Here is a 14927-nt window from a genome sequence, read left to right on the forward strand (position 1 = left end):
TGGAGGTGACAAGTTCTCTAAGTGCTCTGAAAAGCAGGAGGAAGACGGTGTCAAACAAATCCCAAGATGTAACAAAACAGTTACAGGAAATGTAGTAGTGTGCAAAAATATTATTTGAATGCTTTTTTTCCCCATTAAGAAAGATTTAAAATACGCAATTTAGGATACAAAGAAGAAGTCAACTGGGGCATGTGAGGTGTACATGGGAACTGTTGAGATCCTGACTGTGTCTATGGGTGAGAAGACCATCAATGATCTGACACCAGTACTACTAGTCCATTTTACTGACACTCTGCTCTTCTCCTCTTGGTTGTCTTTTGAGCCATAGTTGTTGTGATCACTTTGTTTTCATCCATTGTTTTGTTTTTGTTATGGCCACAGCAAATGGTCACCCCACTGAGTTTGGTCTGCTTGAGTTTCTTCCCATCATCAAAATACACCTGAGGGTTTTTTCCCTTCATACTGCTGCCATTGTGCTTGCTCAGGGGGTGAATAAGGTTTAAACTTCACATGTGTAGCACTTTGAGGTGATTTATGTTGCGATTTGGCACTGTCTAAGTAAACTGAACTGAAAGAAGACCTACGAGGGCTGTCAATAAAGTAACGGTCCTTTTTACTTTTTTCAAAAACTATATGGATTTCATTCATATGTTTTTACGTCAGACTTGCTTGAACCCTCGTGCGCATGCGTGAGTTTTTCCACGCCTGTCGGTGACGTCATTCGCCTGTGAGCACTCCTTGTGGGAGGAGTCGTCCAGCCCCTCGTCGGAATTCCTTTGTCTGAGAAGTTGCTGAGAGACTGGCGCGTTGTTTGATCAAAATTTTTCTAAACCTGTGAGACACATCGAAGTGGACACGGTTCGAAAAATTAAGCTGGTTTTCAGTGAAAATTTTAACGGCTGATGAGAGATTTTGAGGTGAGACTGTCGCTTTAAGGACTTTTCACGGTGCGAGACGTCGCGCAGCGCTCTCAGGCGCCGTCGTCAGCCTGTTCAAGCTGAAAACCTCCACATTTCAGGCTCTATTGATCCAGGACGTCGTGAGAGAACAGAGAAGTTTCAGAAGAAGTCGGTTTCAGCATTTTATCCAGATATTCCACTGTTAAAGGAGATTTTTTTAATGAAAGACGTGCGGACGGGTCCGCGCGTCGGGACGCAGCCGCCGCGACGCTCCGCCACAGGAAAAACACCTCTGTTGAAAGCCTTAAGGACAAGTTGGAACATGTCCTGCCTGTTAAACAATTTCTCATATACTCACTCCACTGAAAGCCATCAAAAGCCGCCTGGATTTTACAAATGGTTATCAACACGGAGGTGTTTTTCCTGTGCCGCCACACCGCGTCGGCTGCGTCCCGACGCGCGGATCCGTCCGCACGTCTTTCATTAAAAAAATCTCCTTTAACAGTGGAATATCCGGATAAAATGCTGAAACCGACTTCTTCTGAAACTTCTCTGTTCTCTCACGACGTCCTGGATCAATAAAGCCTGAAATGTGGAGGTTTTCAGCTTGAACAGGCTGATGACGCCGCCTGAGAGTGCTGCGCGACGTCTCGCACCGTGAAAAGTCCTTAAAGCGACAGAATCACCTCAAAATCTCTCATCAGCCGTTAAAATTTTCACTGAAAACCAGCTTAATTTTTCGAACCGTGTCCACTTCGATGTGTCTCACAGGTTTAGAAAAAATTTTGATCAAACAACGCGCCAGTCTCTCAGCAACTTCTCAGACAAAGGAATTCCGACGAGGGGCTGGACGACTCCTCCCACAAGGAGTGCTCACAGGCGAATGACGTCACCGACAGGCGTGGAAAAACTCATGCATGCGCACGAGGGTTCAAGCATGTCTGACGTAAAAACATATGAATGAAATCCATATAGATTTTGAAAAAAATAAAAAGGACCGTTACTTTATTGACAGCCCTCGTATATAGGACCCAAGGCCCATTGCTACAGGCATTTATCTCCAGATTCCATAGCGTGAAGTGGATGAGACTCGATTCCCCCTGGACAGGATGCCAGCATACTGTAGGTTATATCCCCAGCCAAAGATCAGGACCCATTTACAGCTGGATGGACTGAAACAATGCGGAATAAGTGTCTTATCCAAGAGCACAGGCAGGTTGTGTCACCAGAAATCAAACCTAAGTCTCCAAATTCAGCCCAGTCTCATGTTTTTTTTTCTTTTTGTGAGACAGTCACAAAATGCATCACATTTTCATGACACGGTCAAGTTTAGATCACTATTGTTAACCCTAACCCCAACCCCCACCCCCCACATCACTGTTTGTGACGTTTGTGATGGTATCATGAACTAATAGATTAAATCACTTTTTGTGATGCCATCACAAACTTGCCATGAGATCGGCATGCCGTATTGGTAATCTAAGTACTTATCCCACTAAGCTACCTGCTCTGGACATGTCTGGGCTTTCTGCGTGGACTAATTTAATCATCACATGCATGGTGGAAAGTAGGAGCAGGTGTAGTTGAAGTGACACATAACTTGGAAGTTAGCTCATTTGTCAGGTTCCTTCATTTCCAGAGCCAAGTAGGTTTGGCTACCATTCTGAAGAACATTACATTAATTCATTATTATTTGCTCATATTGCCTGTTTGTAGTTTTGTGGAATCAGGCACTGTTCTGCAAGCCTACAAAGTACCAGAAATCAGGTTTTTTAATCATTCTGAAATGGACTGCTACTTTTGTTAATATAGGTTTTAGATCAAACTCTCTGCTATTATTTGTGTTTCCACATTTGAGCTTTTACTGACATACTAATGGAAAAAGGTCAAAACCCACAATTACACAGAAACACAATGGCGCTTAAGACTTTTGCACAATGCAGCATAATTGCTTTATCATATAAATGCATGCATGCACATAACACACACACACACACACACACACACACACACACACACACACACACACACACACACACACACACACACACACACACACACACACACACACACACACACACACACACACACACATATCCAGAAAACAGTTGTTTTGCTTTTAATTTGTTACCAATACAATCAAACAACTTTCTAAAAATACTTCAATTCAGAAAAGGTCATCTGCATTAAAAACGGCAATGTAACTGATATTTTTCATGTCAAAATGCAATAAAAGCTCACAAATTACAGTTTTATACATGTCATATATGAATCACACATAAAAATTAATTACAAAAATCTAAATATGTCTAAACATATCAATATATATGAATTAAGAGATGCCATCTGGTTGAAGAAGACAGCTTCAGGTTTATGGATGTGATCCATCATACAGTATACAAAGACTAGCACATACAGACACTATGCACAGTATGTGTGTGCATATAAACAGATGTGCACCATCCCGCTGTTGTAGTGGGTGTAAACTGCAGCTAACTTCAAAAGCCGCTCTGTAATGAGCAGTTTACTTTAAGATACAGGTGATATTTTAGGGATGAACCATCCACCATTTGCATCATGAGGCTGGTTAGGCTTCTCTACGAACTACGTAAGCACTTATGTTTATGATCATCTTATTTGGCTATTCTAACAGGTATATTCATAACGTGCATGCAATAGGGTAACACAAAACAAAAAGTTTAGAATGCCGTATGACTGTTACATATTTCTCAATGATTTATTGCATATGAACAAATTCTGTTTCTGCCCTTAGAATGTGATATATATATATATATATATATATGGTTTGGTGTTCCTCATTTTGGCATCATGGAATAATCCAAAAGTGGCTCTTGTAGGGTTCCGTTTATTTTTATTATTTTTTTTTTTTTTTACCAGTTTCTGTGCAGCCAACCGGAAACATATTCATATACCAGCAGCATCACCGCCCCACCTATAAAAGCAACAAGAAGGAACACTAATGAAATAAACCTGAACAAACAGAGAGATGTTGCTCCAATTAGTTTAAGTGGATTCCAACACAGTGTTTAGTTTTGCAACGTTAAGATGTTACATCATTTATTGCAATAGCAAATCCTGTAAGACAGTAAATAGACACTACAGGTTTACAGACGACCAGAGAATACCTCCTTAAATTGTTATGCGAGACCCAAATGCAAGTATGTAGTTTGCATCTTTGTAAGGAGATCACAGCCAGTAACAATTTTTAATAGTCTGAGAGGGAATTCATGTTTCTAAGCTCAAATTATTCCAGTATCAAAACACGATAAGCAGCTAAGCTGAAGAGAACAGCAAAATGAAATCAAATTATCACTACATGGACTTTTTATGTCTTTACCTGGTCCAAGCCTCATGATCTTGGGCACCAAACCCTTGTACAGTGCAAAGTATCTGCAAGGAGAGGGAAGAAAAAAAAAAATCATTGAGTATGAGAGTTCAAATTTAGACAGGTACTGGACCACCTGAACCCCATAATTAAGACTTGGACCTCCACCCCATCCCACAAGTGATAAAAAAATAACAGTTTGGAAGGTAAAAATAACAGTGGGCTGCACCACAAGTTGTGGCCTACTGATGACGTTATGGCTGGATGCTTGTCCTGCACCACAGGGTGCTGGATGACCCCCTGCCTGCGGCACCAATGGCTGCATATTCATCTCAACAATGCACTTTGTTTTTGATGCTACTCTGGTTTTTCCGTTTCCTGTTTCTACAGCTTGGTAAAAACTTTGTAAAAAAAACAAAACAAAAAAAAACCTAGTAACTGTTAGAATGGCCTAAGCAGTGAGGCACCCCTCTGAGTCTGGTCTGCTTGAAGTTTCTTCCTCAATATGAGAGGGAGTTTTTCCTTACCACTGTCACCTGTGTGTTTGCTCTAGCAGTTGGTAATAGTGCAGCAGATAACAGAATATTTACAGAGGAATCCTTCAAATTTGGAAAGAAGCACCAAAGTTGGCACAAATACTCCTTAGACATTACTCTTTTGAAAAAACTGAGTTAGCCACTTGAATTTTCAGTAGGCGGCCAGGTAGGGGTCAATTGAAGAATTACACAGGGGTCAAAATTTAAAAAATGTTTCAATCATATTCAAAGCTATACCACATTATTTGTCTGATCACAACGATACCAAAAAGGTATAGTTTGGACTATCTATGACTGAATTCTATGGAGTTATGGGGTAAAAACAGCAAGAATGGTAACAAAGGTCAGCATTAGTTTGTATAGGTAGTCAGATTTTAAAGTTGCTCTAAATATTGTAAAATGTGATGCAAATTATTGGTTGAGTTAATAGGGTTTTTAAAAGGAATAGTTTGCACTATGTGGCATGCTTAGTTATCATGTTACAGGGTAACATATGTCACATGTCATAGAATCCAATGGACGTCGACATTGCTCTACCTTTACCTTGCAGACCAAGCATTCAACACAGTCAAAACTATTTCATTTATTAATCCTATTAGTTCAACCAATAATGTGCACCACTTTTTACCAAAATTGGAGCAACTTTAACTTTTAACCCCTGTACAAACTGAAATTGACCTTTGTCATCATTCTTGTTGTTTTTACCCCATAACTTCAATCACCTTCAGTCATAGATAGTCCAAACTATACCTTTTTGGTATCGTTGTGATCAGACAAATAATGTGGTATAGCTTTCAATATGATTGGCGCATTTTTAAATTTTGACCCCTGTGTGATTCTTCAATTGACCCCTACCTGGCCGCCTACTGAAAATTCAAGTGGCTACTCAGTTTTTTTCAAAAGAGTAATGTCTAAGGAGTATTTGTGCCAACTTTGGTGCTTCTTTCCAGAAATGAACAATTGTTACAGCTATCTGCTCCACTATAAGGTTAGACCTTAGTCTTGTGAAATGCCTTGAGGCAGCTTTGTTGTGATTTGGTGCTGTATAAATGAAATAAACTAAATTGAAATTGGGTCAAAACATTTATACATGTATCCTATATATGTGTAATAATTAACAGATCCACATCAAAAATTGATTTTAAAGTAATACCATATCCATGCACTGGACTGGCCAAGCATCAGCTTACCCTCCCCCCCTTTTTAAGTAAGTTGGTTCAACACCCACCTGAAATGAATAATAATAAGAAAAATTAAAGTTCACTAAACACCCACCCTAAAATAAATACATTTTATGAGACAAACACATCCTAAAAAGCAAAATGTATTTTTTATTGGTGATGAAATTCGACATTTAATTGAAACAGGCATCCTGGCGAACGCAATACTGGCTGTGCTCAAGCAACGGCCGTCCCCTGTTCACGCAGAATTTCACACGGCTTGCCCTGGGCACTTCTGACGCATGAGTAGATACAACTACATCAATATGCGGACCCATGAACTGATCTAGGCATATTCGGAACAGAGTGAAGACTTGATTTCAATATTATTAATCAACCGGATTATTCATATTTCACTGCTACTTGCGCGTTTTCAGACTCTTTCGAAGTTCAAAGTTTGGCGTGATGAACGTTAGCTTTGCAAGATGAAAACAAAACCAACATGTCTGATAGTGGAAGGCAGTATTACGGATAAATGTACCCATTTGAACTTTACAGTCTATTCACAATTTGTTCATATCGTCATAATGGTTTAGAATGGTAAAGTGTGCTGTGGCATTAAAGTTACACTGAAAACAGCTAGCTTCTCTTGGGCCTCTTCAATGCTACGCTTTCTACTGCTGCACGACGTGCTGCCCCCAGTGGTGAACAAAAGATGAGCAGAAGCAGTGTCAATATGCTGCAGCAGAATAGCCAAAACCTGAAGAAGGTCCCTGGTTTTTCATGAAATATGCATTTGGAGGCGAGCAATGACACGTTTGGCTTACTCTCCGTAATTTAACACAGAAAACTGTCTTTATGAAAGAAAGAAATGTAACACCATATCGCCCGAATTGAATCACATCGATTCTTTCGATAATAAAAAAATCATGAATGAATCAATTATTACCCATGTATCTGCGTTGATAAGTATCATATAATTTCCTTTATTCATAACTTGAAGAAATTTGTCATATGATTTCCGACACCCTAAAATGACCATACCATTACTTAACATGAGTTAAACAGCTCCTCTACCTGTCTCACTTCAGTTATTGCAATGTCTAATTTAAGTCCATGGTCCAGTGCAAGGTACCAGTGTTAATTTTGACAGCATAATTAGTCATAGTCTTGATTAAATGTCATTTAAAGTCATAATTTACCATATTGTTAAGTATAAGTCGCAGTTTTTTGTTTTACTAGGTTGGGAGGTCCTGCGACTTATACCCTGAAATATCACACATTCCTTACTAATAATAATAATTACAATAACCAGTTATATTGGACTTTGTAAGGAATCAAAGCACTACAAATAAACTTGAACAATAACAAATGACAAGAATAAAAAGTACATTACAACAACATTAACATCCCAAATTAAAGGTGCAATATAGTCTGTTGCATCTTACACTCCAGAGCAATTTACCATATTTTCTGGAGTATAAGCCATGTTTTTTTATTTTACCAGTGTGGGAGGTCCTGTGACTTCTACTCTTGTGCGACTTATATACTGAAAAAAATCATGTACAGTTATAATGACTATTTATAAAGGACTTTCCCAGGAATAAAAAAACTAAACAAAACAGACTAATGATAAAAGAATAAATGGTAACAATAAAAAGTGCACCGACAGCAGTGGAAAAAAAACAAACAAAAACAAATTAAAGAGCTGACAATACAGAAAAAATGTGCAAGTTGTACTCCGGTGCAACTTGTATATGGGTTCTTCTGCTTCAAGAGGCATTTTTTTTTAAATGGTGTGACTTGTACTCTGGTCTGACTTCTACTCCAGAAAATACAGTGCATCTGGACAGTATTCACAGCGCTGCACTTTTTCCACATTTTATGTTGCAGCCTAATTCCAAAATGGATGACAATGTGAAAAAGTTTTTTTAATATATTTTTGCTAATTTATTAAAAATAAAACACTAAGAAATCACATGTACACAAGTATTCACAGCCTTTGCCATGAAGTTGATGTTTCCACTGATCATCCCTGAGATGTTCTTCAGCTTAACTGGAGTCCACCCGGGGTAAATTCAGTTGACTGGACATGATTCGGAAAGGCACACACCTGTCTACATATAAAGACCCACCCACAGCTGACAGTAGATGTCAGAGCACAAACCAAACATGAAGTCAAAGGAATTGTCTATAGACCTCTGAGACAGGATTGTCTCGAGACAAAAGTCTTGGGAAGGGTACAGAAACATTTCTGCTCCTTTGAAGGCCCCAATGAGCACAGTGACCTTCATCATTCATAAATGGAAGAAGTTTGGATCCACCAGGACTCTTCCTAGAGCTGGCCGCCCGTCTAAACTGAGTGATCGGGGGAGAAGGGCCTTAGTCAGGGAGGTGACCAAGAACCTGATGGTCACTCAGTCAGAGTTCCAGGATTCCTGTGTGGAGAGAGAACCTTCCAGAATGACAACCATCTCTGCAGCAATCCACCAATCAGGCCTGTATGGTAGTGGCCAGACAGAAGCCATTTTTTAGTAAAAAGGCACATGGCAGCCCGTTTGGAGTTTGCCAAAAGACACCTGAAGGACTCTCAGACCATGAGAAACAAAATTCACTGGTCTGATGAGATAAAGATTGAACTCTTTGGCATGAATGCCAGGCATCATGCTTGGAGGAAACCAGGCACCATCCCTACAGCGAAGCATGGTGGTAGCAGCATCATGCTGAGGGGATGTTTTTCAGTGGCAGGAACTGGGAGACTAGTCAGGATTGAGGGAAAGATGAATGGAGCAATATACAGAGACATCCAGGATGAAAACCTGCTCCAGAGCGCTCTTGACCTCAGACTGGGGCAACAGTTTATCTTTTAGGAGGACAATGACCCTAAGCACATAGCCAAGATACCTAAGGAGTGGCTTCAGGACAACTCTGTGAAAGTCCTTGAGTGGCCCAGACCTGAATCTGATTGAACATCTCTGGACAGATTTGAAAATGGCTGTGCACCGGTGCTCCCCATCCAACCTGATGGAGCTTGAGAGGTGCTGCAAAGAGGAATTGGAAAAACTGCCCAAAGATAGGTGCACCAAGCTTGTGACATCATATTCAAGAAGACTTGAGGCTGTAATTGCTGCCAAAGGTGCATCAACAAAGTATTGAGCAAAGGGTGTAAATACTGACGTACATGTGATTTCTTAGTTGTTTTGTTTTATTTTTAACTAGAAGCACTCAGAGTGCAAACCTCCGCCAAGGCCATGGGGTCACTGACTCCATAATATCTACACGCCGTGGAACCATTGAACCTAAAAAAGCCTAACAATGTTTGCTCAGTAGTAAAAAAAGTTTCATCTGCTGTGACTGGATAGCATGTACGAGGTCTGTTAGAAAACTATCCAACCTTTTTATTTTTTAAAAAATTATATGAATTTGAATCATGTGCACTTGCATCAGCCAAGCTTGAACCCTTCGTGCGCATGCGTGAGTTTTTTCACGCCTGTCGGTTGCGTCATTCGCCTGTGGGCAGGCTTTGAGTGAGCACTGGTCCACCCCCCGCGTCGGATTTTCATTGTCAGGGAAATGGCTGAGCGATTGGAGCAGCGCTGAATCAAATTTTTCCAGAAACTGTGAGAGACAGCCAGGTGGAAACCATTGGGAAGATTCAGACGGCTTTCGGTGAGGATGCTCTCGGCGTCACACCGATTAAGGAGCATTACAACCGGATTAAAGACGGCCCACAGCGGCGGAGGACGCACTGTGCTCCGAGCGGCCATCGACAGGCTGAAACGACCAGATCATTTCCAAAGTGAAGGCTGTGTTGATCCGGGACGTCGTCTGACTACCAGAGAAATTGCAGAAGAGGTGTACATCAGCAGTTTTGTGGCACATTCCACTGTTACAGGAGATTTTGTAATGAAAGACGTGCGGAGGAATTCGTGCATCGGGACGGAGCCGCAATGGTGCACAACAAAAAGCACGTCCGTGTTGGAAACCATTCGGAAGATTCAGACGGCTTTCGGTGGCTTTTCAGTCGAGTGAGTATCCGAGAAATTGTGTAACAGCTGGGCATGTCACAACTTGTCCTGTGAGACTTCCAACACGGACGTGCTTTTTGTTGTGCGCCATTGTGGCTCCGTGCCGTCGCGCAAATTCCTCCGCACGTCTTCATTACAAAATCTCCTGTAACAGTGGAATGTGCCGCAAAACTGCTGATGTACACCTCTTCTGCAGTTTCTCTGGTAGTCATACGACGTCCCGGATCAACACAGCCTTCACTTTGGAAATGATCTGGTCGTTTCAGCCTGTCGATGGCCGCTCGGAGCGCGGCGCGCCCTCCGCCGCTGTGGGCCATCTTTAATCCGGTTGTAATGCTCCTTAATCTGTGTGACGCCGAGAGTATCCTCATTGAAAGCCGTCTGAATCTTCCGAATGGTTTCCACCTGGCTGTCTCTCGCAGTTTCTGGAAAAATTTGATTCAGCGCTGCTCCAATCGCTCAGCCATTTCCCTGACAATGAAAATCCGACGAGGGGGGTGGACCAGTGCTCACTCAAAGCCTGCCCACAGGTGAATGACGCAACCGACAGGCGTGAAAAAACTCACGCATGCGCACGAAGGTTCAAGCTTGGCTGATGCAAGTGCACGATTCAAATCCATATAGTTTAAAAAAAAAAATAAAAAGGTCAGATAGTTTTCTAATAGACCTCATATCCTTAGCGCTTGGCATCACAGTTTATTGCAACTTGCACCTTTCCCAGACGCTACTGTCATCTGAGCACTGATATTGATATTGCATGTGCTTATAGACAAAAACAAATAAGAGACAAAATTCAATTTATTATTCAACTAAACTGCAAATATATGAATTTTTTAACATTTATGAAACACTTCTCTAAACAAGGCCATAGGGTCACTGACCCTAAAGAGATTCCCTCCTTGGCACAGTGATCTATTTTTTTTTGTCTCTTTCTCTAAAATTGTATATAATAATCATTAGATTATTAATATATAAACAAAAATAAATTTAAGAAATATTACAATTTGAAAACAAATGCACCCGAATGTGATGACAGCTGCAACTGCTTAATGCTAACTTTTAACATTGAAAATGCCATAGACATGCTAACACATTAGCATCATGATCCGGATCACCACTAAAATTTAATCACTTGTTCCTCTTGTCATTTCCAACCACTCCACAAAATTTCATCAAAATCCGTTCAAAACCTTTTGAGTTTTGAGACAAACAAACAAACAAACGTAACCGAAAACATAACCTCCTTGGCGGAGGTAATAAATGCACCTGAATGTGATGACAGCTGCAACAGCTTAATGCTAACTTTTAACATTGAAAATGCCATAGACATGCTAACGCGTTAGCATCGGGATCCGGATTGTGACCGAATGCAACCGAAAACATAACCTCCTTGGCGGAGGTAACAAATATGGGGGGGGGGGGGGGGACAAAAAACTTTTTCCACACTGTCATTATGCAGTGTTGCAAGCAGAATTTTGAGATAAAAAAATGAATTTACTCCATTTTGGAATAAGGCTGTAACATACACACAAAAAAACGTGAAAAATGTGAAGCGCTGTGAATACTTACTGGATGCACCGTACGGTATATATGAGTTCTTCCTCTTCAAGAGCCATTTTTTAGCAGTGCAACTTATACTCCAGAAGATACAGGAAGTTATGTGAATTGTTTTAGTTTTAGTCACATTTTAGTCAATTAAATAGCATAAGATTTTCATTAACTAAATCTACACGAGATTTAATTGATAAAAAGCTTATATTTAGTCGACTAAAGCTCGTCCAAAGCGGACTTGTCACGTGACTAAATTATGACAAAAATGAAATGAAAGACTGTGGCTTATTATGCTGCCAAAATAAACACTGCGTGGCACAAGCTACAGGATACTGTAGTATAGGTTCACATCAGTAGTTTAACAACTTGTTCAGACATTCTGAATTACATTCTGTCAAATGTCTATGGATGAAGATTAACATGAGCAACTTTTCAACTTTCAACTGTAGTTACAGTTTAACTAACTAACGTTAACTCGCTAAAGCTAATGTTTGCTTTACCCAACGTCAACTAATTAACGTTAGGTAAACCTCGGACTGTCACTACGTAATCCACACTGCATGAGGGCAAGTGTCGTAATCAAAAGGAGATTAAAAAACAAAAAGACTCCACCCGTTTTATCCAGATCCCCCCACAGATTTAATGACATCTGGTACAAGTCAAGCTCAATCCTTTCATCAACCTTATAATTACACTATTTGGTAAAATGTCTGATCTTGAAATGCTACTTTTTCACTCTTGTTGAGCCATAGCATGTGTCTGCCCGACTATAATTCCAGGGCAGACATATCAGTCTGTGAAGACCTGATCATTAGTTTTTGACTAATAAATATGGAAATGACAGGTGATTTTTATTCATGTATTCTGCCTGTGGAAGTGAGCGGTTGAGTGCCCGTCTCTCGATGTGTCTCTAGCTGCTGTCAGATACAGAGCTGAGCTCTAATGGTGTGTACCTGCCCCTTAATGCATTCAAGGTGATCAGTGGCTGCCTGCCTTCGCCTCTCACTCCCTGTCTCGCTCCATGCCCCCGCCACTGATGGCGTTAATAAGGCCGGACCCACTTCCTCTCTGACCCTGCGTCTGATTAGATTGACCCGTGGAGCGCCGTGTGGCTCGTTAGGGTCTGCTTAACGACGTCTCCCATAGGGACCACTAATTAGCTGGGACTGTGTTGTGTTAGAGCGGAGGACTGGATGTGGCAGAGGGGGCACCCTCCACGCACCCCTGCGATTACTACATTTTCAGTGGCGTTTCTGCAGCAGCCCCCAGGCGCCCGTGTCCACTAACTACATACGTCTCACTGGACCTTGTCTTGAGTAGCTGCATTGTGGGAGGGGAGGGGGGATGGAAAGTCCGAGACAGTTGTGAACACAACACATCTTTCCTGAAGCTTCCATTTAGAGCTGTCATCCTCAGAGGATTGAAAATATGTTAACATTTACTGTGGCACTGACAGACTGCAGAAATTATGCTCACACATGCAGGGAACACAGCCCAGAATGGAACGTCACTATTTTGTTTCCATTCATCACATCCCAGCCGTGCATCAAGATATTCATGTACTTCTCCCCTAGTTGCGAGAACCACACACAGCATGATCAACTCTGGCTAACATCGAGCTGCTGTTGGCACATCTGTCATCTCTGACAGCCAGTTTGGCTGATAATCAACAATTAGCTGCTTGAAAAACTAGCCCATGTGCCTGGTTACTTCTTGGATGCACAAGCCGCTGAGGGCATTTCAACAGTTGTCCCAAAGACCTCCTAGATCCTGCCTTGTTGTTCATACCCCTCCTCCCGGTACACCAGCGCCATGGTCTGGAAACAGGTGCGATACTTGATCTCTCCAGGCACGGGTTGGGGGCCTTGGATGCGACTCTTAGCCACGTCGAAGGGGATGTTGACGCAGGACGATATGGTACCAGACACCAAGCCAATAGTGAACTTTCTGAGGAACTCTAGTATGGGGTCCTGGTTTAAAAAAAAAAAAAAAAGAGGTCATATGACATTAAATTATCTTCTGAATGCAGACGTTCAAAACAACAACAACAAAATAACAGCACTTAGAATCCTAAAAGTATCAACATAAAGTTGCCAAAAGAAATTATGAGATGTCATGTGTTTACGCTATATGGGAGTGAAAGTGAAGGAGAGCATGAGAGGACTTGTGCATATGATTGCAAAGCTGGCATGAAAGCCCCGATCATTTTATGGTAGCGGGGGGCAGATTAGTGCTTCCTGGCTGTGGTGCAGCGATCTGATTGGCTGAACAGAAGCACATGTTCTTTGGGGAAGCCAAGACGAAGGATTTATAAACAGGGTTCATGCAGGCAGACTGGGGAGGCATATGGGGACAATTTGGATAATTGGGCTGTGACTCGGCACAGGGGTACTACTGTACCAAAGAAGCCCAGACTCAGAGAGCTCTGACGGCCAATTGGCCAGGATATTTTTACAAATGATAGCAGCCTCCCTGGTCCGGACCTTTCTCATGCGGCTGGACACCCTGGGAGCAGTGCTAAATCAACAGCTAATCCCACATCTTCTGTTTTTTTCAAGTGGGATGTGGGGAAGGGGAATAACATACCTGTGGCCTAAGTACACCCATCAACCCACTTCCTAACAGCCTTAAGCAAACATCTCCTCACACATTCACTTGTGACTGATGGCACGCGCACCATCTACGCTCGCTGCGCTGCTCAGACGGAGATATGAGAAAAGTCTGAGCTTGGATTGGACTACAGGCGTGTTGGAGCAGCAAGCTCATTGCTCACGTCGCTCACTAAATGGCTTCGGAGACATTTCACCATCGGCCGTGCCTCTGAGCTGTCGAAGGCCACAATATTCCTCTGTTGCCACCTCGACAACTGTCAGTCACAGTCTCCCACAAACATGGCCGTTCCACAAATGCACATACCAAAGCATCCTTCCTCAGTGAGACGGCCACAACTGTAAGGACACAACTATTCGAGTCACCTTATTACCATTCACTGAGGATGACCACTTGGGGTCTCTGCGTGGGCTCCTACTGTAACCTTCTCTTGAAAGTTGCACCATTGTCTGCTTCCAATTAGTTCAACAGAGTTAATCTAATGCTCCGGTTTGTACATGTGGGACTGGCGTATGGTAACGTTTCCATTAAACACAATTAACGTTTGTTTGGCCCTGTCGGATGTGTAATCTGAAACTCTGAGGATGTTATGAAGAGCAAACAGATGAGGTATTAGTGGAGCTGATCTTACAAGCTCCTCTCTGATTTCTTGCTTCCGCCCTTCACAGTGCAGATAAATAATCACTGTGTCCAGCACTGGCTCGGTGTTTGGGGCACGTACATATCTAATGGTTTAAAGCTACAGCGTGCAGGATTTAGTGTCTTCTAGCGGTGAGGTTGCAGACTGCATTATGCCG

The 14927-nt window shown here is 41.9% G+C and overlaps 1 protein-coding gene across 5 annotated transcripts in view; it reads right to left on the bottom strand.

The window, feature by feature from the left end:
- Positions 1-3719: 3719 nt before the first annotated feature.
- The window catches only part of slc25a21 (solute carrier family 25 member 21), a 223410-nt gene continuing 212202 nt past the window's right edge, over positions 3720-14927 (bottom strand). For 4 of the 5 annotated variants that reach the window (XM_034159453.1, XM_034159454.1, XM_034159455.1 and 1 more), the window contains 3 exons: positions 13309-13490; positions 4258-4310; positions 3720-3852 (listed from right to left, as the gene is read on the bottom strand). In XM_034159453.1, the coding sequence (XP_034015344.1) occupies positions 3791-3852; positions 4258-4310; positions 13309-13490 (297 nt within the window). In that variant the 3' untranslated portion in view covers positions 3720-3790. The remainder of the gene's footprint in view (positions 3853-4257; positions 4311-13308; positions 13491-14927) is intronic. The other variant, XM_034159457.1, reaches the window with a different exon arrangement.

Source organism: Thalassophryne amazonica, chromosome 19, assembly GCF_902500255.1.
Source record: "Thalassophryne amazonica chromosome 19, fThaAma1.1, whole genome shotgun sequence".
NCBI lineage: Eukaryota > Metazoa > Chordata > Actinopteri > Batrachoidiformes > Batrachoididae > Thalassophryne > Thalassophryne amazonica.